Source organism: Astatotilapia calliptera, chromosome 23, assembly GCF_900246225.1.
Source record: "Astatotilapia calliptera chromosome 23, fAstCal1.2, whole genome shotgun sequence".
NCBI lineage: Eukaryota > Metazoa > Chordata > Actinopteri > Cichliformes > Cichlidae > Astatotilapia > Astatotilapia calliptera.
In genome coordinates this window covers 41,434,840-41,459,865 of record NC_039323.1, presented here as the reverse complement: position 1 = coordinate 41,459,865, position 25,026 = coordinate 41,434,840, and the positions used below count along the sequence as shown (strand labels likewise).

General features: G+C 40.7%; 1 protein-coding gene across 4 annotated transcripts in view; it reads right to left on the bottom strand.

Moving 5' to 3' along the window:
- The window catches only part of hecw2b (HECT, C2 and WW domain containing E3 ubiquitin protein ligase 2b), a 72,031-nt gene that overhangs the window by 6,111 nt on the left and 40,894 nt on the right, over nucleotides 1-25,026 (bottom strand). For 3 of the 4 annotated variants that reach the window (XM_026160245.1, XM_026160244.1, XM_026160246.1), the window contains 17 exons: nucleotides 22,788-22,889; nucleotides 20,939-21,089; nucleotides 20,688-20,791; nucleotides 20,470-20,594; nucleotides 14,010-14,195; nucleotides 13,640-13,792; nucleotides 13,387-13,489; nucleotides 13,147-13,243; nucleotides 11,415-11,498; nucleotides 11,103-11,212; nucleotides 10,383-10,503; nucleotides 6,694-6,807; nucleotides 6,466-6,618; nucleotides 6,260-6,358; nucleotides 5,070-5,199; nucleotides 2,460-2,606; nucleotides 2,217-2,331 (listed from right to left, as the gene is read on the bottom strand). In XM_026160245.1, coding sequence (XP_026016030.1) covers nucleotides 2,217-2,331; nucleotides 2,460-2,606; nucleotides 5,070-5,199; nucleotides 6,260-6,358; nucleotides 6,466-6,618; nucleotides 6,694-6,807; nucleotides 10,383-10,503; nucleotides 11,103-11,212; nucleotides 11,415-11,498; nucleotides 13,147-13,243; nucleotides 13,387-13,489; nucleotides 13,640-13,792; nucleotides 14,010-14,195; nucleotides 20,470-20,594; nucleotides 20,688-20,791; nucleotides 20,939-21,089; nucleotides 22,788-22,889 — 2,094 coding nt within the window. Of the gene's footprint in view, nucleotides 1-2,216; nucleotides 2,332-2,459; nucleotides 2,607-5,069; nucleotides 5,200-5,254; nucleotides 5,862-6,259; nucleotides 6,359-6,465; nucleotides 6,619-6,693; nucleotides 6,808-10,382; nucleotides 10,504-11,102; nucleotides 11,213-11,414; nucleotides 11,499-13,146; nucleotides 13,244-13,386; nucleotides 13,490-13,639; nucleotides 13,793-14,009; nucleotides 14,196-20,469; nucleotides 20,595-20,687; nucleotides 20,792-20,938; nucleotides 21,090-22,787; nucleotides 22,890-25,026 lie in introns of those variants that run through there. The other variant, XM_026160247.1, reaches the window with a different exon arrangement.

Here is a 25,026-nt window from a genome sequence, read left to right as displayed (position 1 = left end):
ACCGCTCTGACCAAAGTGTTTAATGACATATGTCTGAATACAGACAGTGGAAAAATGTCAGTCTTAGTTTTACTGGATCTCAGTGCAGCATTTGATACAGTTGACCACAACATATTACTCAAACGACTGGAGAACTGGACAGGTCTTTCAGGAACTGTACTAAACTGGTTCAAAACATACGTAGAAAACAGGAAATACTTTGTATCAATAGGTAACTTCACATCTGAGCAGACAAGTATCACATGTGGAGTTCCCCAAGGTTCCATCTTGGGACCCCTTCTGTTTAACATCTACATGCTCCCACTGGCACAGATTATAAAGAACAACAAAATAAACTACCACAGCTATGCAGATGACACACAAATATATATCACAATGTCACCAGGAGGCCGAGGCCCTGTGCAGGCTCTTGGTAAATGCATTGAGGAAATTAATGACTGGTTGTGCCACAATTTTCTCCAGCTAAACAAAAACTGAGGTAATAGTCTTTGGAGCCAAAGAAAAACGATTACAGGTCACCAGAGAACTTCAATCTATACATCTAAAAACCACAAACCAGGCGAGAAATTTGGGTGTAGTGATGGATGCAGACCTAAACTTAGAAAAACACATTAAGACAATAACAAAGTCAGCTTACTATCACCTCAAGAATATTTCAAGGATAAAAGATCTGATGTCTCAACAGGACCTGGAAAAACTGACCCAATTTGTCTCAGGGTCACTTTTCTGTTTACACGCAGACAGGCGCGCGCGTGTGTGTGTGTGTGTGTGTGTGTGTGTGTGTGTGTGTGTGTGTGTGTGATGCCACTGGCTGGAGTCGCTATAGCAACCAGGCTCACACCTGCCTGCTTAATGAGCTCTGTCTCTGTGTGTTCATTGTGAAACCTGGCCCCACCTTATCATGTGATTTCCTGAGGTCAGATGGCCCAGGATGTGAGTGGGCGTTAAGGCGTCTGGGAAGGATCTCAAAACTGGATTATAGATGGCAGACAGTTGGTGTGTTAAGCCCCGCCCTCTGTTCAAAGATGGTCGCTCACAGTGGACATAGATGGCTTCTTTCACTCCTCTTTCAATGAGCTCACCCGAAACTCTGGCTGATTGGGACCCACACCCGCTTTCACACCTTGGCTCATGTGATTAGGTAGAGGATCATCAGGGGGTCCTTTTGTCCCTCTGTGGGGGGAAACTCCCACGGGGTTTAAATGTGGGACTCTCCACCATTTGACCTTAGAACTGAAGAAGCTTCTCAGATGAGAGGTGAAACGTCTTCAAGCAACTTAAAGAAGTCCAGACGCTTTTCTCTCCAAGCTCCTTAGACTAGACCTGGATGACTGAGAACCTTCACAGACACAGTATGTCTGTAGTTAGTGCAGGCCATCTGATCAGAGCATTCTGCTTGGCCCGTTAAATTCAAGCTTATTGTTCATCGGTGGATTTGTCTTCTGCACACAGGTGGTTCAGATCTGGGCAGTTGGAGTCAGATGATGACTTTTAGAATAATCTTTTCTGACTGAATGACTAGAACTTGCAGCATTTACCTGTCTGTAGTGAATCCTCCCACATTTCAGTCATTCAGTGATTAAAAGAATATGAACTTTTAATATTCATTCAGATGTTTTCTGACTCTAAATTTCTTTTGTCATTACTCAGCTTTTTCTAATATAAATTTTAAACATGTTCAGCTACTTTTCAACTTCTTCTGTGTGAACGTCAGCTTTCAACAGTTCTGCACTTTAGTTTTCAGGTGAAGAATTCAGAACAACATTCAGCAACATTCATTTCAGCTCAAAACATTCAGCTATCAGCATTCACGCTGCAGTGTCTTTAGAAAATGCATTTTTCTAGTTACCTTTTGTTTCCAGCTTCTTATTGGTTGTTACATGAATTTAATGCTAGTATTTCTCAAACATAAAACTGCGACTGTAATAAATAACTAATAGCAGGTAATAGCTTCTCTTTCCCCTGGGTCACAGGTTGGCAGTTTGCATAACTCTATTAACACACATGCTATATGTATTCATTTATCCTCCCCCAGTTAGATCTGTGATCCACCTGTCTGTCCCCAGCTGATCCTTTTCTCCTGTTCTTTTGATGTTGAAGTTTGCTGACACCTGCCTTAGTTAATTGTAAGGACAACACTTTATCTTAAACTTTATCTAAAGGTTTAAACAAATCTATCCTGAAAAACAAACATTCATTCTTAGCTTCCTCCACACCTCCTCTGTACTCAGTGTTGTTCCTCCAGTCTGTTAAGTCAATTTCCGCAGTGCCTGCAATTACCAGCTCCAGTTCCCTAGCATCAAACACAGACACCAACCTGGCATCCACCACCTGCAAAAACATTCAAAATGTAAAACAGTGAGATCTTTTTTACACTGTACATTTAGGGGCACTAGAGATAAACTGGGTGATGCATAACATGTGAAATATATATAAAACTCTGTCACACTAAGCCATACCTCATAGAAGCCTCTGACCAAGCTTTCAGTCTGGTGCACCACTCCTCTCTCTATCCTCCACTTTACCATGCGCTCAATGTATTCCTTCTTGTTCTTCTCTGAGACAGGAATGTTGGCTCCACCGGGCTTCAGCTCCCTTTCTGTTATCTATGGCAAAACACAATTATTTGGTGGATATCAGGGATTGTTTCCTTTCTAAATCATGAACGGTTAACGAGATTCAAGCTAGAGTGTCTTTCCTCCTCCTCTGCACCACTGTTCAAACTGCAGGAGAATCACTTTTCGTTCTCAAATCCAATTTCGAGATTTTCTACCCTGTTATTTGCAACAGCGTATATTGGCAGTACATTCTGTATCTTCACATATATCCAACAACATTTTTCTAAGTGTTTCGATGATGAAAGTAAATCTAGTATCTTTATTTTTCAATTATCTTACATTGGCTCTTTCTTACTTGGCTCTCGGTGAAGGCGGTCGCACTTTTCTCCTCTCCTCCTTCCCCTTATCTTCCCTGCTTAGCCTCTTGTGTCCTGTCTTGTCTCGCGTGCACTACTTTTCCCTTGAACAGTCTCTCACTGTCGTTCTCTAAAACCTAACAGAGAATTATGGATTTGATCAACTGGTCTCTGAACGCTTTTGACACGCTCTTCTCAACGAGAAGTCTGGGCTCGGGAGAGCCCGAGTGCCCTGGAGGGACTTTCCCTGCCGGATACACGATGGATGGGTGGCAAACCTGGAGGATCTTGTGCCTGGCGGGACTGTCTATCGAGGACGCTGAGGATATTTACCTATTCGGAACCATGATAACAGGGTTCTTGCTGATCGGAGCTGGCTTGGCCCTGACTTATCGGAGAAATAAGAGAGCGGAACCAGCTGTTCAAACCCCCCCTAAGCTGACCGCTGGAATTGAAGCGATGGGACGAGGCGCGGCCTCCCACACCGAACGCAGCATGGTTAACACCTTGGAGACGCTTACAGCTGCCGTGAAGACTCAAACTAACACCATTGAGCGTATGATGGGATACATCAGAGAGGGGCCTGCTCACAATAACACCCTTGAGCGAAAGTTGGATAACATCGCAGAACGGCTCACTGCAGCTGTGGGGTCTCAGAACCAAAAGAATGACAACACCACGGAACAGAAGCTTGATACCATCATGGGGAGGCTCGCAGCGCTCCAACGGGAAATCGAGGCCCCAGTGTCAGAGTGCTAAATTCGCTGCTCGCATAAAGAAGAAATCAACAATATTCTACATTTGGACACCACGGCGCCAGCTGCTAGGCCCAAGGCTGGAGCCCACCAAAACAACTCCCTGATAACGACTGTGTGATGACTATTCTTCCCATCCCATGAAGGACACCTGGATCGGCTGGAGGACTGTTTACTTAGCCTGATACAGCGAAGGACACTGTCTCAGCTGAACTATGGACACGCACACACACATACACTTACACTGATAAGCACACACTCATCCCCCTCCCTTCCAAACGCCTTCGATGCTTGTTCCTGCGGGGGAAGGCAGCGGGTCTGCGCCCGCGCTGAAATGGTAGCACTGTGTAGGACAACTGCTGTGTTCCTTCGAATCACCCCCCACCCCCCTATCCATCCCCTGTGGCTTGTCATGTGCTCTGATGTTGTGATGTGGACATTAATGTGCTCTCTGTGCAGAGGAGGTTTTTTTTGTTTCCTGTTCTCATGCTGTCCTCCCATAGGTTGCCCAGCGTGTGAAGAGGTCTCTTTTTTTTCCTCTTGTACTTTTCCCATTGTTGTGTAATTTTTTCAGTGTTGTTCTCCCAACGCTGCCGATCTCCGACTGTATTCCCTTGTGTTGTCTTGTTGTTGTGTGTGTAAGTCGGGGGGGGTCCTATTCCTCTGTGGGGCAACCTGCATATGGCCAATAAAGCATTCATTCATTCATTCATTCATTCATTCATTCATTATATTCACTTACAGACGTGAACAGCATGCTACCTGACTGGACAGTGCTGTGCAACACCCACATTACCAAACTTGGTGTTGGTGACAGCATGTGATGTTGTCTGGTGTTGCAGATTGCCCACCCTTGGTTGGTCAAGTTTGTTTATTTGTTGGTCAGAATTGTTTAGGCCCCATGAAGACCTCTAGTGAATAAAGTTAACAAAAACTCAAAGTAAATGAAACGACTGTAAAATAATGAAAAAGGATTGATAAAACTGGCAAATCACTCGGTAACCTTCATCCACTGGAGAGACGGGTGAGACTCCTTACACTGCCAAGGCATCTGGGATGTTGGCTTGGTGTGAGGCCAGGATTGTACCCAAGTTGTGTATTTTAATTTGGTAATTGGACTGGTGCTTTTCTACTCTACCTGAGCACTCAAAGCCCTCAATACAATTTGCCTCAGTCACCAACTCACACAAGCACTCTGCTTTCTCTAAGTCACGTTGAACTATCTAACATTCACACATAAGTATCGTATTTGGCATGTCGACCGAAGCAGCCAGGGAACCACCAACCATCCGATTAATAGATGGCCTGCTCTACGTCCTGAGCAACAGCCACCCCCATTTGTTGAAAGTATAGTTGGTGTACACACACACACAAGCACGCACACACCTACATACACTGACCTGTCCAAAAACTTCTTCATTGACAGTGAAGGAGAGGTCCAGCATATCGTCTATGTCGTTGTCCTTCATCCACTGAAGAGACTGGTGAAACTCTTCATCCAAATACTCCAGATCACTCAGGTCACAGGGACTACAAGTTGGGAAAGGCAGATAATGTGTGTCTGCTGTCTTAGACCCACATACAGATTAACTTATCCTCACACTGGCTCTTGTTCACAGTTAAAATCTGTTTAAAAATGTACATATATATATTTCAGCAAACTGTGTATACATTAGTCACTTTGTTAAGTACGTATTTCTAGTACTGAGGTGGACCCCTGTTGCATTCAGAACTGCCATAATTCTTGATGCCAGACATTCAACAAGATGCTAGAAACATTCCTCACAGATTTTGACAGGAGTGGCACCTGGTGTAGTGCATCTGCACCAAGCTCCTCTGCCTGCTTTGGTTGGTTGGTTATTTTCACATTACTATCAGCTTGAAGTGCTCTGGCCATTGTCCTTTGACCTCTGGCATCAACACATGTTCAGAGAACAGCCACTCACAGGATATTCTATATTTGTCATACTATTCTCTGTAAATCCTAGATTCCCAGCTTTTGAAATAGCAGACCAGCCGGTGTGACACTAAAAACAATGACACTTCAAAGTAACTTAATCACCTCTCTTGTCCATTCTGATGGTTGTTGCGACCATGTCTACAAGCATTAAGTTGCTGTCATATTATTGGCTCAATAGGTGCGCTGGACAGCTGTCAGAAGACTGCTGTGGCTGGTGTGGTTTGGGGTTCAGCTGCAGGGGAAGGGGACAACGTCAGGGCAGAAACAGCTGATTCTGATTGGACTGATTGTTTTTTCCTCTCCTTATTTTAGTATCTGCTGGGGCCTGGAGAGTAGGGATCGGCCCAAGGCTGAAGAAATGCCAAGAGGGCTGGAGATGGGCTGGGTTGGCATGTGCTGTAAACACACACTGACCCAGAACACACTTCTATAGCAGCTATAGTTATAGCTGCAGTATGTTGGCCCACAAAATATTAAACCCTGGATTAAGAATGTGATATCACTCAAGACGAGCGAAAACATAGAATATATGTGTTAACGAGCAGCTGCTCAGGCGTACCTAACAAAATGGCAGGTGGGCGTATACATACAGACATTTCATGTGCATTTGAGTATTGTGTGTCAACATACATCCGAAGTAGGCCTTTATAAAAGGGTCTGGTGAAGAAGGCATCCAGCAGGTACTGATGGATCAGAGCCATTCCCAAAATGCGACCACTGAATCGGAACCTGAGGCACACACAAACACAAAAGTTAAATACTGTGTGTGTGTGTGTGTGTGTGTGTGTGTGTGTGTGTGTGTGTGTGTTTGGGCGGGGTTTCAAATTGACTTTTACCACTCATGGTGATTGTCAACGAAGGCAGACATGGGACTGATCTGAACGGTGTAGGTGTCATTGGCAGAGTACTCAAACAGACCATAATAAGGGTTAAACAGTTCTCTGGAAACCAAGAAGAAAAATTCTCTCGAGGGCCCGCTGTAGTCCAACCTGAAACACACACATTTAGACTTTAGATTTCCTTTCTTTCTTTTCTTCCCTTCCTTGCCCCTCCCAGACACTCACCCCTCCTCCCCGACAAAGCTAACATAGAGCTTGCTCCGCTGTAGGTCTTTCCGGGAGTAACACATGATTTGGTTGAAGGCATCTTCCAGGAGTTGGTCGCGACGGATGATCAGTCTAAGACAGACAGACAAGAGTGAAGACAGACAACTCCCAGCAGACAAAGAGTGCTGTATTTATCGGAACATAAGGCGCATTAAGCGAAACAAAACAGGCAGATAAGTCAAACTTTACTCAGTTCATTTTTTTTGCTTGCTTCATTTTCGTACCATTGACTCATTAATGTCATATTCTCTCCACCTGCTCTATTCCCCTGTTGTTGCAGTATATTAATGACTAACCTCGTATTGTGGATGGATTATCTCAGTTGTTCTCCTGACTGAAGTTTGGTCCGTTTACAGCATCCTGCCATGTGATTACATTTGTCCCTAACCATCAGGAACCCTCACGTTAACTTTCATCGAGTGGAAAAAGGTTAGTGTTCTTCCTCTAACTTCACTGTGTTTATGTTATAATAATGATAATAATAATGATACATTTTATTTGAGGGCGCCTTTCTAAAACCCAAGGTCACCTTACAAGAGAAAAAGACATCAAATAAAATAGTAGATTAAAATAGATTCTAATAAATTAAAATACAGAAAACCACAAACAACAAATTAAAAACAAACAAACAAACAAAAAACAAAAAAACATGATTTGACAGCAAGTAAAATCTGTATTAAAGCGAGTAAGCCAGTTCAAACAAGTAGGTTTTGAGTTGTGATTTAAATAAGGGAAGGGGATCCATATTATTTAAGGCTGAAGGAAGTGAGTTCCAGAGCCGAGGAGCAGGGCGACTGAAAGCTCTGAGCCCCACAGTGGTGAGGCGAGCAGAAGGAACAACAAGATGAGTGGCAGATGAAGATCTGAGAGAGCGGGAAACTGTGGTGATATGAAGCAGATCACAGAGATGACGAGGGGCAAGGTTATGAATACACTTAAACGTGAGAGCTAAGATTTTTATCCTGGCTTCTATGGGCAACCAGTGAAGCTGTTGAAGAATTGGGGTCATCTGGTCTCTTAAGGGAGTGCGAGTTATGACCCAGGCAGCAGAATTCTGAAGAAGTTGAAGTTTATGGAGGGACTTATTGGGGAGACCAAATAGGAGGGAGTTGCAATAATCGATCCGGGAAGTAATAAGACTGTGGACGAGGACGGCAGCAGCATGGAGAGTAAGGAAGGGACGGAGTCGGCTAATGTTACGTAAGTGGAAGTAAGCAGACCGGGTTATGTAATTCATGTGAGACTGGAATGAGAGAGTATTATCAAGTATGACACCCAAACTCTTAACCTGAGGGGAGGGGAGGGTGGGAGAACTTTCAATGTTAATGGAACAACTGTGGTTAAGGTAGAGGCCGTGCCAACAAGTAAAACTTCTGTTTTATTACTGTTAAGGTTGAGAAAATTGGAGGAGAACCAGGATCTAATCTCCATAAGACAGTTTGAGAGGGAGGTAGGTGGGAGGGATGAATTGGGTTTGGAGGAAATGTAGAGCTGGGTGTCATCAGAATAGCAATGAAAATTGGTATTATATTTTCAGAACATAAGACCAAGAGGGAGCATGTAGATAATGAATAAAAGAGGCCCTAATACTGAACCCTGGGGCACACCAGCAGAAACAGGATAGAGACTTGAAGAATGGGATTTAACTCATTCACTGCCAGCCATTGGCAGTGAATGAGTTAAATTGGATAAACGGAGTGCGGTCTGAGAGATAGGAGGTGAACCAGGCAAGGGGGGTGTGACTAATGCCAGTGGATGCTAATCTGCTCAGGAGGATATTATGACAAATTGTGTCAAACGCTGCACTAAGATCCAGAAGGATGAGGATGGTAAAAGACCAGAATCAGCTGCCATCAGAAGGTCATTGGTAATCCTTAACAAGGCAGTTTCTGTACTATGATGGGGCGGAAACCAGATTGAAATTGTTCGTAGAGATTATGGTTATTGAGGTATGAGTGAAGCTGAGAGGCAACAACTTTCTCAAGGATCTTTGAAATAAAGGGGAGCTTGGATATAGGACGGAGGTTATCAAACCTATTGGGATCTGCACCAGGCTTTTTGAGAATTGGAGTGACAGAAGCAGTTTTCAGGGATGGAGGAATAACTCCAGTGTTAAGGGAGTTATGCTAACTTAGCGATCACATAGCACAGGGGTCGGCAAGCTGCAACTCCGGGGCCACATGCGGCTCTTTAGTCCTTATAGTGCGGCTCTGCGTGGTTTGGGAAAATAAATTAGAAGCTATTAGCTGAAGTGTATTTTATTTATATTCTTTTTTAACTTGTAGTTCTAAATTGGAAGATTATTGTGATATTGAAATATAAAAATGAAATTATATTATATTATTTTTTCATCGCTCAAAATAAGCGTCACACTCGTGGAAGCCGGTGTACCCGCCGAAACGCTGTGCATTTATCGAGACTTTCAGCCCCAGGTAGGTCAGTTATGGATCTTCAGATCCACATTATGTCAGCAGCTGTTCTCCACCGTGAACATGAGAGGTTTTTGGACCAATTGTGTGTTCTCCATTCTTTAAGCACCGTTTAAGCACCGGCACCGTTTCAAAAGTACCGGTTTGGTACTGGTATCGGATAAGACCTAAACGATACCCATCCCCAGGTAAAATACATATTTAGGCAGAATTTTGCAAATATCTATTTTTCGTTTTTTAGCAGCATAGTGCTTTTTTTCCAATTATTTTTTAAAAGTCAGGTCAAGGCTCCAAAAGCACAAAGGCGATATAAGGGTGGCTCACAGCAGTTTTTGTTTGCTGGATCATTTTAGTTCAGCTGGGTGTCTTTCCTTTGGTTATATTTCTTTAAGAGTTCAAATGTGTTCATTACATAAATAAAATGTAATTTTCTCTGTAGCACTTCATGGATTTCATAAGCAACACACCTTAGTTGTTCACACAAAGCATAAAGGTAAAACAACAATACATACAGTGTTATCTTCATTTTAGATGTCAGAAAGTATTCGCGGCTCCCAGTGTTTTCTTTTGCGTGGAAACTGGGTCCAAATGGCTCTTTGGGTCTTAAAGGCTGCTGACCCCTGGGTTAGCACATCATTATATACCAGCTAGCCCAACTTCAGTAACCCTACAAATGTCACTGCTGTTTAGTTTTCTGTCTTCATTTATGTTTTAAGTGACAGCAGAGCTGTACGTTTGAATTTTTCAGAAATCTCTCAGTCAGAACATGCTCATGTTTAGGTGGAAGCTAGCGAGCTAACTTCCTGCTAACTTCTAACTCCGTTAATTGTAATAAATACTTGTAATTGTTACACCTGGTAAAGCAGCAACACTGATCATTTTATTAAAGATGAAAGAATTTAAGACAGAATTTGGACCTGAAGCCGACGGTGTTTTGGACCCAGATTCCTCCGCGAGGCGCCTGACTACAGTAGCCATAATGCTCCAACAATCCATCCAGTGGTGCGGCTTTGTAGCTTTGCAAAGTCCTGCTAAAACATTTTCTAACAGATTTCTGAGCGCCGTGTACTGCAATAAATCGGTTTCGTTGTCAGTAAGCACAACCAGAATTCATACATAAGCGCACCCGATGTGTAAGTGTGCCTTACAGTGCTGAAAATACGGTAAATAAAAAATGATGAGAAAGGATGCCTTCTACAGTCAAAGCTGCTGACTTACTTTAGCTTCCCTGGTCCTTGTCCATAGCCCTTAGTTTCCAGTTTCCTGTAGAAGTTTCGCAGTTTTGCCTCAAAGTCTCTCTTGTAGGGTGCTGGTGCTCTGGCATTAGCTCTCTGAGTACCTACGCACACACTTAAATGTTTACTTTGATGGGTTATGTCAACAAGCTGACAGATAAAGCAGAAATTTCATTTATATGTGCAGAATTCTACCAAGCAAGAATATGCCAATTAATTTCGTCACATGCACAACAACAGTGGTGCAGCTGTCATACAAGGGTGTTTATTTGTAACCTGGGTTGCAGGTTCAGCTTCTGCACTTTACAGACAATGAACTGATCAGTTAAATCTGTGATTAGTGAACAACCTGCTCTAACATGACTAGCTGTGTTCTGATTTTACCAATGGTTGTCAGAAACATTAAGTCTTTATTGTTGGTGTGAAAAGTCATTCATTTTAGCTCAGAGCTCAATTTCTTTCTGTTGAACTGGAGTTCTGAGTTCAGTTCAAGGTCAACATTTCCTAGTTGGCCAATCCAGATATTCTACGTGAATCAGCTGTACAGCAATGTGAAGTGCACTTAACGAAAATATCAGCAAAGTACTCTGCAGGGCTCAAACACAGTAAAAGGTTCCATATGAATTTGTGAGAGAGGGTTTGTGGATAATATTTTTTGCATGTGTTGGGTTTTTTCACAATGACTTTTCTGTTGATCTTTTACCAGGTGAATTCTGTGGGGAAGAGACAGGTGACCCCCGAGGTGACTGGCAGTAGCTGGGGTGAAGTAAGGCATGAGGAGGCACATAGGACATCACTTCTTCTTCAAAGAGACTGCAGATGGAAGGTTGGAGAGGGGATGAAGGGACATAAAAAAGAAACCAATTCACTAAATGCAATTACTTCAGCAGAGCAGCGAGAAAATGAAAAAAAAAAAGGTAATAACAAGAAGGGGATACACAACTAGTCCGATTAGAAAAAGGAAAGCCAAGAAAAAAAAGAATAAGACAGAGGAGGTAAAGCAGAAATATGTCACCTTAGCAACATGACAAGGTCGGCAGATCCCGACAGCCTGGCCAATCCTGACACTCCATCTGTGCGGATCAGCTGCACTTTCTCCCTGTTGTCACAGCAACATTACAATGGCAATGCTGTTCATTAATGTATCCTATGCATGTATTTCACTTTGACTTTGGCTACTTGAGGGACAACTGGAGCAGATCCCAGTCTGCTCCAGTCTCTGTACGAACCCCATGCTCTCCGATGCAACCACTGGAGTATGAATGTGTGCGTTAGACAGAAAGCACTCAGAAAATAGTCCTGCATGAGGCTGTGTAAAGCGCTTTGAGTGCTCAGAGAGAGTAGATTAAGCGCTATATAAGAATCAGTCCATATTATTTGTGTGTTGTGACTGCTTCTTGCAGACAAAAGCAGTTTCTGCTGGAAAGTCTCGGTTTGCAGTTGCAGTATGGTCTCCAGAAAATTGCAATTTTTATTTTTGTGTTTGCAACGACAGATTTATCATAGTCAGGACATTTTGCATTCATCTTTTCACATTTCCAGGCGTATTTGAAGGTTATGATCAGATTTTAGGGCTAGTGTTTTCAGCTTGTATCAATTTATAGTTTAAATATTCATTTAACAATAATCTTAATTAATTTCTAATATGTTTTTGTAAATGTTTCATCATTTTATTATTGATTTTTATTTCCATTTTCATTTTTTGGCACTTGCTGTTTGTGCATGTCTTTGATTATTATGTTGTAAAACTTCAAAAATTAATGGAAAAAAAATGTAGCAGTAGCACAATGAACTTTGCTTCCTGCTTTGATGATTTTCTCTTCTGACAATTAGGTTTTCTTGCAATACTTAAATGTTTCTAAATATGATACCAAGGCACAGCAATATTTTTCATCTTGTCTAAGGTCTCTAATGTATGAAGTTGATTCTTGTAGTTTGTTTCCTGCAAGCTGAATCGTGTTCCTCATCAAAGCTACTTAAAACACGTTTAAGTTCTAACTGGGTTTTTCCTAATGAGCCACATTCAACATGTCTTCATAAAGTTTAGCTCAAAAATAATATTTCAGTAAAAATCTGTCAAGATCACCACCGCTTTTAGGAAGTCAATCTCTATACCATGAAACAGAAAACAAATTATGCCCAATTGGACTGAAATATCTACCAACTTGGATTTTTCATTTTTATTCTTTTTGTCATTTGAGACCCGTGGAGCAATCATAAGGTCTATGTGGAGTTTTCTGAAAACTCTTGCACTTAAACTCGACTTAAACCGTGGGAACAGACGACAGGTCTGAGGGTTAAGGCGGTGGAGATGTGGATCAGAGGGATTGGATAGTGAAGATGATTTCAAATAATGTTTGTGTACCAGACATTTCATCTAGAAAAGCTGTTTTTCCTCCCATATTGGTGCGGCAGCAAAGCTCTGCATCAATGACACATAGTGGTGTTGTTTGTGGAGTTTGTGGAGTCCTGGCACGAGAAATGTCTTTTGAATATATTTTAAGCATGAAAAATAGCACTCTTAAACTTTTACAACCCGGGGTTCGTGCTTGAAAATGACATGCCCAAAATGAAGTGATTATTTCTCTGCTATTACAAACACTTGCAAGACTTAAGGGGCCATTATGTGTAAGTATCACAGCAGATGCCATTGCATCAAAGTAACTGAGAACAAAGAAAAAATCTAGTCACCAGATTAAGGAAAGCATTATATAAACGCCAAGCTGTGCATTTCTGTATGTGTGTACCTGAGTGCATGGTTCCGGTTAAAGTCAGGCTGCCTCTCCTGCAAAATCTCAAAGATGTTTGGTTGTCGTAGAAATGCCACAATCTTCTCATTGTAAGCTAGAAAAAAGTGAACAGAAATTTTTTGTCAAATGTATTCATCTCTTCCTCTCAGATTCTTGTGTGTGTGTGCACGTGTGTGTGCGTGTGTGTGTGTGTGTGTGTGTGTGTGTGTGTGTGTGTGTGCTTGTGCATGCACTAACCCACTGGTATTAAGTCTTGGCATGGCCCTCTGTTGGCAGATGTGAAGGTGCTGGAAGGTCGTGGAAGAACAGGTGGGCTAACATGACGAGGGTCCTCACCCAGCTATAAAAACAGGATGTCAATAAACATGCTGCCCAGGTTTACATGATATGTAAGCGGAGGAAGAAAACATGTAACTGTTCCTGTTATGATTAGAGGACCAATTTAAGTAGCTGTACTTTCTGTTGTCCATGATCGTTACGTGTCCCTTACCAGTCGCCGAGTGGTCACCTCTCCAGCACTGTGGCTGCGCTGGCGAGTCAGGTGTTGGCGGTGAGCGAGGAGGCTCAGCGGCCGAGAGCTTTGGAGAGGCAGCCGGGGGTCAATGAACGTAGTGGCACGGCAGTTATGGTCTACAAAGAAAGGCTAGATGGGTGTGCACACAGATACACATACAAGCTGTCAAGTGTTAATCATTTTTAATTTGATTACAGTTTTTAAAAAGTAAGAAATACTTGACAGAATAAGTGTAGAACAGTTAGATACTATTGAGGATCTGAATACAGTTTAACTGTATTCAGACCCTCAAAAAGTCATGAAATGTAGACATTGGGGCACTGACTGATTACAGTGTCAGCCCTACCTTGCCGGTCTGGTCGTGCTTCATCTCCCAACCCCTGGGCAGCTCCAGCTGTTTGTTAGCAAACATGTTGAGGAAGGCCACCAGGTCCCTGTTGTGCTGGTAGCGCTCAAAGTGATGAGCATCCCGACGAACCTTACTGATCATATGCTTCAGACATGTGTTGGTGGTGAACATGTGGTAGGCACTCTAGAACCAGGAAATAGATTCCAGTAGACAGGAAGGAGATTCAGCACAGAGGAAACACATCAAGAAAAGAGTAAGTTTTAAGTGCCTTGTGCTACTATTACACTATGTAGTCACTATCGTATGCACACATTTCAGAGGGAAAGCAAAGGGCATGGCTATTGTGCTTACTACTCACAACCACTACACAATATAGGTGCTGTTTTGTATGAGCTGAAGCTTTGAGTCTGGGATTTGAGTCTTTTGCATGTTACAAAAATACACTATGGAGCCTCTGCAGTTACTACAGTATGTGTGTGAGGCTTTTCTAATGCTGTTAATAACCTAGTAAACACCTTCAGTATGCACCATCAAGTATTTCAAAAGATTACAATTTATTCTATCTATCGCATACATACAACGTTAAATATTTTGTCCATTTTATTTGTATGGCAATGTCAGTCTGTCAGTAAGCCTCAAGTTTGGTCAAATTAAATATGAGAATTCTGCTGAATTCTACTTTTATGCCTCTTAAAGTTTTCAGTTGCAAAATTGTGATTTTTCACAAAATACATGCGTTGTTATGGTTGCTATGCACTTGGCTTCCAGTGTGCCACTGAAGGTTTTGCAGTCTTCTCTTCATTTCCGAAAAACTTCTTGCTACTTGCTCAATTTTCACTCAACTTCCACAAATTATACATCAAAACGTAGGTATTTTTGCTGGCTTTCCGAAAATGTCACTATCATTGTTATGGGATTTATAGAATTTTGGCAAATCTCCTCAGACCAACACAAAGTCGCAAAACTCTCTATAGAAAGTCAATGGAGAGCTTGTTCAAAATCACCGCTTGATTTCTGTAATGAGAGGCATATTCGAATCGTCATATCTCCTTAACGAAGCAAAGTTAAGACATAAGGCTTGTCCCAGTATATCTTCAGACACTCCTGACGCTCACAATTCAAGAATTATTTTCTCACCTATTGCCGTTCTGAAATGAGTTAGACTTGTTTGAGGGTAGGAAATTCGTCCTTCGCTCAGATTTCTTCAGATTTCAAACTCTGGAAATGAACCACTTTTTTCTCTCGTCATATCTTTTCAATGGATTTCCACAGAGACCTGAAAATTTCCATGATTGTTCGCCTGCTGTCTCTTACGGTGAAAGAATGATATCGATACTCCAAATAGATTTAGAGTTAGAAAGCGTTGTTTGAGGGCAAGTCAAGGCAGTTTTTGCTTTGCTCTACTCAGTTATGGTGCATTAGAAATCAAATATCTTTAATAATTCATATTTTAATGATAAATTGTCAACACTGGAAGATTCCCCCATCTCTTCTGAACAAAACGGTGTAAGAATGACCGCTCTAGCCCTACGGTTTGGAAACTATGGTCATTTGTTTGAGGGGAGTCCTCACTATGAGAAATACACTGCAAAAATCCTGTCTCTCTGTGCTGCATGCACCTGTTTTGGCGGGAAAAAGTACACAGCCTCTCTGATTGGTGGATTCAAATTCAGCAGCTCCCAGGCTGCTTGACTGAGCTAGAAACTTGCTTCTCTCTCCGTGTGTGTGTGTGTGTGTGTGTGTGTGTGTCTGAGTGTGAGTGAGTGAGTGAGTGAGTGAGTGAGTGTGTGTGTGTGTGTGTGTGTGTGTGTGTGTGTGTGTGTGTGTGTGTGTGTGTGTGTGACAGAGAGAGAGCGAGAGCCTTTTAATGGGATGATCTCATTGTAAGATTCAAATTCAATATATTTAGACTGGGTGACTGAATTGGATCGTGTGTGTGTGTCTCTCTGTGCATGTGTGTTTCCTTATGTGTACATATTTCTGATTGTGTGACTGTTATAGATTTTTTTGCTGATTTTTTTTCATTTAACAAGTATATTTGAGGGACCCTCAGCATGTTCAGCATTTTTTCAGCTGTCCATTTTGCTTTTCCAATTTTTCTGTTTAAGTTATTACTATTGTGCTAAATCATACTATTGCTGCTATTTTATAAGATTTGTGCAAAATATAGTATTTCTGCCAAATATAGTATTTCTGATTAATTATGGTTTTTCTACTAAATCATAGTACAGTATTTCTGCTTTTTATAGCATTTTTGCTCAAACATAGTATTTCTACTAAATGTAGTATTTATGCTTAATCATACTATTTCTGCTTTTTATAGGATTTGTGCTTAATATAGTATTTCTCCTAAATTATAGTATTTATGCTTTTTATAGTATTTGTGCTAAAACATAGTATTTCTAGTAAATGTAGTATTTATGCTTAATCATAGCATTTCTGCTGTTTTATAAGATTTGTGCTAAATATAGTATTTCTGATTAATTATAGTTTTTCTACCAAATCATAGTATAGTATTTTTGCTTTTTATAGGATTTTTATAGGATATTTATATTGCTTAATATAGTATTTCTGCTTTTTATAGGATTTGTGCTTAATATAGTATTTCTGCTAAATGTAGTATTTCTGCTTAATCATAGTATTTCTATATATTTCTGCCAGGTCCCCAGGCAGCCAATCCTCTGTGAGGACTGAGGCATTCAAAATTTACATATCAGGGCCTGCACGGCTTCCCAGCCAGCCAATCATATCTGAGGTCTGCTGTTTTTTCTCATGTCATATCTCAGCGACGGATGTACAGAGAGCAATGAAAATCGCGGTCAAAGTACACCAGAGTCCGCTGATTCACCCAGTACAAGAATTATGCTTCTAGTCCACCTAGTTTTTGAGTTACACAACGTTTTGTAACTCCAAAATACGGCGTTTTTCTCCTCTCACCGCGATCTAATTCTGACTGCTCATCACCCTGTTTTTCCAAGTACCTGCTCTCTTTCCCAGTGGGGCAGTTGGTAATGACACGGGTCTGCAACCCAAACGTCGTGGGTTCGATTCCACCTTAGTCAACATGTTTTTTTCCCTACAAATTAATACACTATCACAGACCAGTAATTCATATTCATCATTTATTACAATTCTGCAAACTTTTATGATTTTACCAGCTTTTCTAATATGGACCTCACATTCTTGTTAACACTCCATGGCACAAATACTCTTCCCTTTAGGCTCTGTGTATGTATCAATATTTCTCCCATTTTAAAGTATTACTCCTCCATAATTGTATTTCTGTTAAATCAAAGTACTTTTACTACATCTTAGTACTTCTGCTCAATCATAGTATTTCTGCTCAATCATAGTATTCCTGCTACTTTTTGGTACTTGTGCTAAATACAGTATTTCTGCTAAATCATACCATTTCTACTTTAATATATTTTTCTTTCTAAATATAGCATTTCTGCTATATAATTGTATTTCTGCTATGTTATAATATTTGTGCTAAACCAGAGTATTTGTGCTAAAACATAGTATTAATTTAAAATGACAATATTCATAGTTCATCACAGTGTCTCTGGTAAATCACAGTATTTCTGCTATGTTGTACTATTTTTCTAAATCATAGTGTTTCTGTAATGCTTAAGTATTTTTGGCTAAATATATTCTTTCTGTTATCTTATACTATTTCACCTAAATTCTTGTATTTTTGAGAAGTTATCATGTTTCTGGTAAGTTACAATATTTCTGCAAAGTTCTGCTATGCTATTGTATTTCTGCCAAGTATTATGTTTCCTCTAAGATATTGCAGTTCTGCTAAGTTATTCCATTTTAGCAAAGTTCCTTTGCTTCTGCAAAGTTTTTACAATTTCTGCAACTTTTCAGCTTTTTCAGCTAGTTTTTGCAGACAGCTTCAGCTTTAAAGCATCCACACTGCATTTTCGCAAGAAATGCAAATTTTTCTAGTTATTATTAATCTCCGATTCTCTTCCACAGAGTGTCTTTGTCGTTTCTTCCCAACCGGTTGCATCAGGTGTCCAGCCCCTCCCAGGTTTCTTCCTATTAAAAGGGAGTTTCTTTCCCACTCTCACCAAAACACTTCCTCAGAGGGGATCATATGATATTGGAGTTATCTATGTTTTCTTTGTATTATTGTAGGTTCTTTGCCTTACAATATAAAGCACCTTGAGGCAACTGTTTTTGTGTTTTCTTGGCTTTATATAAATAAAATTGAATTGAATTGAACAAATATAAGCAAACTCACAAACTGTGTGCAGTTTATTGCATATTGCATCTGCTAGGTGCAGCTGCTGTATTTCACAGGGAGATAAAAGAATTCAAGATAACTTGAAATGATGATGTATGAAGACAGGATACGACAGGATGAAGAGGTAAGGAGTGCTCAGTGGTATTTGATAAACTGCAAATTTAAGGCTTACATGTAATGTCATCATTTTAATTAGCTATTCGTTCTGCATATGTTGCTTTGACAAATTATGTATTTTCATATAGTAAAATGTTCTGCAAAAAAAAATTAAGGTATTGTACAATGTTGTACTATGGTGAGTTTGAAGTTTTACCGGTTTACAGTGGTTGAGGCGTTCGAGAGTCAGATCAAGTTTTGCAGATATTAGTTTGTATTAAGTTGGTGATACTTAAGAGTTACTCCCTAAATTCAGTATTTATACTACCTGTATTTATTTATACACTGTCCAGTATTAAGACAGTATAAACTGTATAGTGTCAGTGTAGGGGATGGACATCAGCCAGGAGGCATGAAACATCTGCTTGCATCTTGTTGAATTCAGTTGTATGAATCCACAAAAAGCAATAAACCTCAAGCAGCAGCAGGTCAGCTGATCACAGGCTGTACGCCGTGAAAATCTAGTTCACATTAGAAATTATTCATTCATATTGAAATGTTTTAGATTGATCATCAAACAAATTTTAACATGTCTTAAAATGCAGTTTTTAAATGATTTTATTTATTAAGGGAAAACATACACGTCCCTATGTGAAAAAAATGATCTCCCTCTCTAATAACTGCAGGATCGCTGTCCTGCTGCATAACCTAAGTGTATTTGAGCTTCTGATCAATCAGTCTGAAGCTCAAATACTTCTTTAGAGTGTGGCATGATGCATTGCTTTTTAAGATTTTTAAGCTGCTTTACTTTGTCAGCCAGGATCTATTTGAGTGACTTATTGATTCAACAACAACAATAATAATAATAATAACAATAATAATAATAATTTATTTGAGAGTGTTGATGTGGAAGTATAAAAAAAGGTCAAAAAGAGTTGTGCCATGTCTCTGTGGATCTAGAGAAAGCACATGCTGGGGTGCTGTGGAGGTGATTGAAAGAGGATTTCACGATGCTGGGTCTTTTGACTCAGCGTTTTGAGTTTTAGTTTATTTTGATGTTTATGGTTTATGTTTAAGTTCATTGGGTTTTCTGAGTTCATTTGTTTATTACTTTCCCCGTATGTTTTCAACGCCTCTGTTAAGTCTCTTTTGTCCTTTATGTGTTTCATGGCTGCATGTCTTTTGTTGTCACATCTTTGTTTCATTATGTTTCCTATTTTATTTTGAAGAGGTTCTGTGTTCCTGTGTTTAGCTTTACGTTTCCCCTGTGACGTTGTTATGCTCACTTATCCTCATTATCCTCCTGTGTGTATTAAGTCCGTGTGTTTTCAGTCATTCCTTGTCAGGTCGTCTGCTTTGTTCACGTCATGCATCCAGTTTTTGTCCATGTCTCCATGTCAGGTCCCACGTGCACGGATTTTTCATGCTTTAATCTTAGTTCACCCAGTTTAATTTATTGCTTAGTTTCACCTTTGCCTTTTGTTTTGTACTTCTTGGCCAGCCTTAATAAACGGCTCATTTTTTGTTATTCCACGTCACGTTTCACATTCTGTTTTGATCTGCATTTGAGTCCTTTTTTGCAATACATACAGTCTGCCCCAGCCAGACTGTGACAGAGGAACTGGACGTCAGGAGTGGCAGAGAGTATGAGGATAGTGGTGAGGTGTCAAGTAAGAGTGACATGGTTTGGGGGGGTTTGGGGGTGGGATTACATCAGGTATTCGCTTTGAGCCCCTTAACTATCCGTGGTTAGAATCATAAACTATGGCAAGCCAAAAGCTGATTCTATTCTTTTGCTTTTATTCAAAATGTTTTTTGAATTTCTGCCAATGAGGAAACAAGGAAAACACTTCTGACTGTCACAGATCACAATCTATTTACATTTTTCTTAAAAAAAAACCCAACTACATTTTCTTTTCTTTTTTTAAATATAACAGTAGAGTAAGGTTAGGGTTATCATCTTTGATGACCTCAAAGGGTTAATAAGTGCGTTGTTTAAAATCCCTTTCTTGAAACAAATAGAATGTGGTCTGTTATAAAAGAAAGACACATGAATGGAAGTAAAAGAATAACAAGAGATAGAATGGAAGTAAAAAGTGTCCATACAGGGTTGGAATGCAGCACAGTGAAGAATTCAGGGCTGGTGAGGAACTTGGCGCTAGGGGACTGAAGCAGCAGGGTTAGGCGAGACCTGGGACTGGACTGTGGCAAATTGCTGTCCCTACGTAGCTCTGCAAAATATACCAGAATCGTCAAAATAAAAAAAAGAAAATCACAGGGGAAGAACATGGATCAGGATTTTGTGCCGTGTAGAAGGGGGCTACCTGGGAATGAGGGTTGCATATCAGTCTCATCAGCTGAAAGCTCATTGGGTAGCTGCTCTTCTGGTCTACTGTCGTTGGTCATTGTCCTACGTATACTTTGATACCTGCAAATTTATGTGTACAGTAACAATTAATGATAATGTTACTAAAAACAAAAAAAATGGGAAGTGGCAAATTCATTTCCATTTTTAACTGAAACTTTGGACGAACATCTAGTTTGCGAATCTTCATGTGCATGTTTGTTTTCTGACCTGCGATTTAGCTGTTCCATCTGCTGTATGGAGTTAGACCTCTGAAGAGTTTGTGGGGCCGGGGGTGCGGTTGGACGTTGCCATGTTGTTGTTCTGTTCACGTGGTCCACATAGAAAATGCGACCATGGCTGTCTATGCGAGCCTCCCAATCTGGATCACACACAATGCAACAGAAGAACACATATAGTAGTTCTCCAAAAGATTCTGTTCCTCTGGACGTAGCGTTTCGTGGGAGAAACGTTTCGTCACTCATCCAAGTGATTTCTTCAGTCTGCATCAAGACATATAGTAGCTGTTTTTCATGAAAGAATATAGGTTTCTAAACTAAGGTTTTATGAACAAAAATGACACAGTAGATTATATATAATTATAATCATATATGTATAAAATTTTGGCCTTAAAGTTGCATAACTACTGACTACAATCTACAATCTAGCTGTTTTTAAGATTAAAATACAAAACTGAATCTGTGGCTTATGGGTTTATTACAAATGAGAAATTCTAGCATTTAAAGCTAAGGTTGCAAATTCAAATTCAGTAGCAAATTACACATCTGGAAAATAGTAACACACATTTGTGTCAACTTGTCTAGTCATACATACATGTAATTGGAAAGGCCTATTACAGTATTTTCCACACTGTAAGGTGCACTTAAAATCCTTTAATTTTCTCAAAAATCGACAGCGTGACTTATGTATAAATTCTGGTTGTGCTTACTGACCTCGAACTGATTTTATGTGCTACACGGTGCTCAAATATCTGTCAAAAAATGTTCTAGTACAACTTCGGTAAGCTACGAAGCCGCACTGCTTGATGGATTGCTGGAGCATTACGGCTGCCATAGGCAAGAGCCTTGCGGAAGAATCTGGGTCCAAAACTCCGTCCGCTTCAAGTCCCAAAGTCAAACGAACACTGCAGCATCACTGAGAGTTTAAAACTGTCTGAATTCTTTCATCTTTAATAAAATGATCAGCGTTGCTGCTTTACCAGGTGTAACAATTAAGTTTAACATCCAGGCATCCAGGAAAACAGCATTTATTAACAGAGTTACCAGTTAGCAGGAAGTAAGCTCGCTAGTTTCCACCTAAACATGATATAGCATGTTCTGACTGAGAGATTTCTGAAAATATTAAAACGTACAGCTCTGCTATCACTTCCAACATAAATGAAGAGCGAAAACTAAACAGCAGTGACGTTTGTAGGGTTACTGAAGTTGGGCTAGCTGGTATATAATGATGTGCTACGTGACCGTAGCGACACAGCTATGTTAGCATAGCATAAACACAGTGAAGCTGGAGGATGAACGCTAACTTTTTTCCACTCGTTAATGGGAGGGTTCCCGATGGTTAGGGATAAATTGCAACGCAGGATGCTGTAAAAGGACCAAACTTCAGTCAGGAGAACAACTGAGACAATCCATCCACAATACGAGGTTAGTCATTAATATACTGCAACAACATGGGAATAGAGCAGCTACCAGAGCATTTAACATTAATGAATCAATAGTACGGAAGTGGAGGAAGCAAAAAGAATGAGTTGAGTAAAGTTTGACTTATCTGACTGCTTTGTTTCACTTTATGCACCTTATAATCCGGTGCGCCTTATGGTCTGAAAGATACGGTATCTAAATTCTTTATCACAGCTCCTGTGCTATATCTTAATAGTTCCTCAAACGGCTTAATCCAGAAGACTTCTAGGGACCCTAGTACCCTATGCATAAACCCTGACTGCTATACTCAATCTTCAAACTTGAAGATATCTGGTAAAGAAAATATGTGTATGCAGTTTCTGTGCTGTATTGTGTACTTTAATGTTCTTTAAAACAGACATATACACACACACACTCACCAGGGGGCAGTGGTTCATCTACTCTCTGGTAGCGACTGATGTCATGGCGAACAGATGGCAGGGAGTGAACAGACTGGTGGCCATTGACCTGTTCTGTGGCACCTGGATAAAAACACATAAACAAGCATCAAAATGAATATAAGAAATCCAAAAAAGTTAATTTTTTTTATAGTCATGGTTCATAACAGCTCTGCTGCTTAATATAATTCAATAACATGAAAAGGTTAAATAAACAAAATTGTTCCCTTTAAAGCCAGTGCATTATTTGTTTTGAATTAAGTGCCACTACAGTCTTTCATTAATACTTCCTGATCGCTCGGTTATTTTTTTTTTAAACAAGGTTATTCATCTTTTGCTGGACTGGACCCCAAATGGCACAGCCATACCAGGCTTGGCACAGAGAAAAACCTATTGACACTTGAAGCACCCATCTGTAGGCAAAGAGCTGAAAGGGGGGGTCACTGGTCACCAGTCTGCCCTCCTGTGTGTCTTTACAAATTTCATGTGCATGAATCTCAGGATTTTGTTGAAATGTTTAATAAGCCTATCCATGCACTGCATGAAAAGTTTAGTTTTTGTCAGTGAGCAACACTGTAAGCTGCTATGGAATTACAAGTTAACTCTATACAAAGGTTTTGAGGCAATAGAAGAGAGCTTAGTGTGTAAATCAGGGGTGCCCAATCCCGGTCCTCGAGAGCTACCGTCCTGCAGCTTTTAGATGCATCCTTGTTCCCACACACCCGAATCAAATGAATGGCTTGTTATCAGGCCTTTGCCAAACATGATGGCATGCTGAAGAGGTAATCAAACCATTTGATTCAGCTGTGTTGGAGTAGGGATGCATCTAAAAGCTGCAGGATAGTAGCTCTCGAGGACTGGGATTGGGCAGCCCTGGTGTAAATGAATGAATATCATGATAGTATGGAAGGGCCAACACGGAAACACAATTAAAGTAACACTTTGAAAACATCAGATCGCTACAAGAGAAAACATATTAGGTTCCGTTGAGTGAACGCTGGCGCGCCTGGCTGCTGCTGCCAACCGGTTATTGTTATTATTTTTATTATAATTTCTTCAGATGCTGACAACAATTTGAATCGTACGTTCACACTGCAGGCGAAAGCGCATCAAATCCGACTTTTCCGACCCTATGCGACCCATATCCGATCATGGTATGACAGTGTGAACGGCACAAATCTGATATTTTCAAATCCGACCTGGGACACTTTCGTATGTGGTTCTGAATCCGATACATATCTGATGTTTCAGAAAGCGACTGCTGTTTGCAGTTAGCTCCTAGCATTTCTCGACAGCTCTGCCTCCTTTTTGACTATACGAGTCTGCTCCTTCCTATTTGTGTGACCTGCTCCATATCACCACTGTTTCCAGGCCTCTCAGATCCTCATATTCATCTTACTGTTCTGCCCACGCGTCTCATCACTGTGGGGAACAGAGCCTTCAGTCACTCTGCTCCTCGGCTCTGGAACTCTCTTCCTCCAGCCATAAGAAATATAGACTCTCTTCCCGCATTATTTATATTATATCATTATTATTATTTTTATATCATGCTGGATACTGATGTGGACCGGACAATGTGTTAGGACTGAAAGGATGCCACATTCTTTTAAAGAAAATGATCCACTTATGGAGGGCTGAATTTAAAGACACTCCAAAAGTCCAAGTGAAAAACTGATGCGGCAAGCTAGTTCATTTTGCTGAAATCTTATTGCAGCAACTCAGAAAGGTACCCGACAATGTTGGGGCATGCTCCTAATGAGACGACAGATGGTGTCCTGGGGAATCCCTTCCCAGATCTGGACCAGGGAATCACTGAGCTCCTGAACAGACTGAGGTGCAACCTGATAGCGTCAGATGGATTGAAACATAATGTCCCAATGGTGCTCTGTTGTATTTAGGACAGGTTAACATGTGGGCTGGTCAATGGTAACAGTTCCTTTATCCTCCAGGAACTGCCAGCATACTCTCACCACATTATCCCAGGTATTATCATGCAACAAGAGGAACATAGGACCCACTCCACCAGTGTAGGCACTTAGAATGGTTCCAAGGATTTCATCGTGATGTCAAATGGCAGTTGGGGTCCCGTTGTCTGACTTTTAGAGGTCTGTGCGTCTCTCCATGGACATGCCTCCCCAAACCACCACTGACCCATCATCAAACTGATCATGCTGAACAATGCTACAGGTAGCATCATATTTGGAAATCATGTATCGGTATT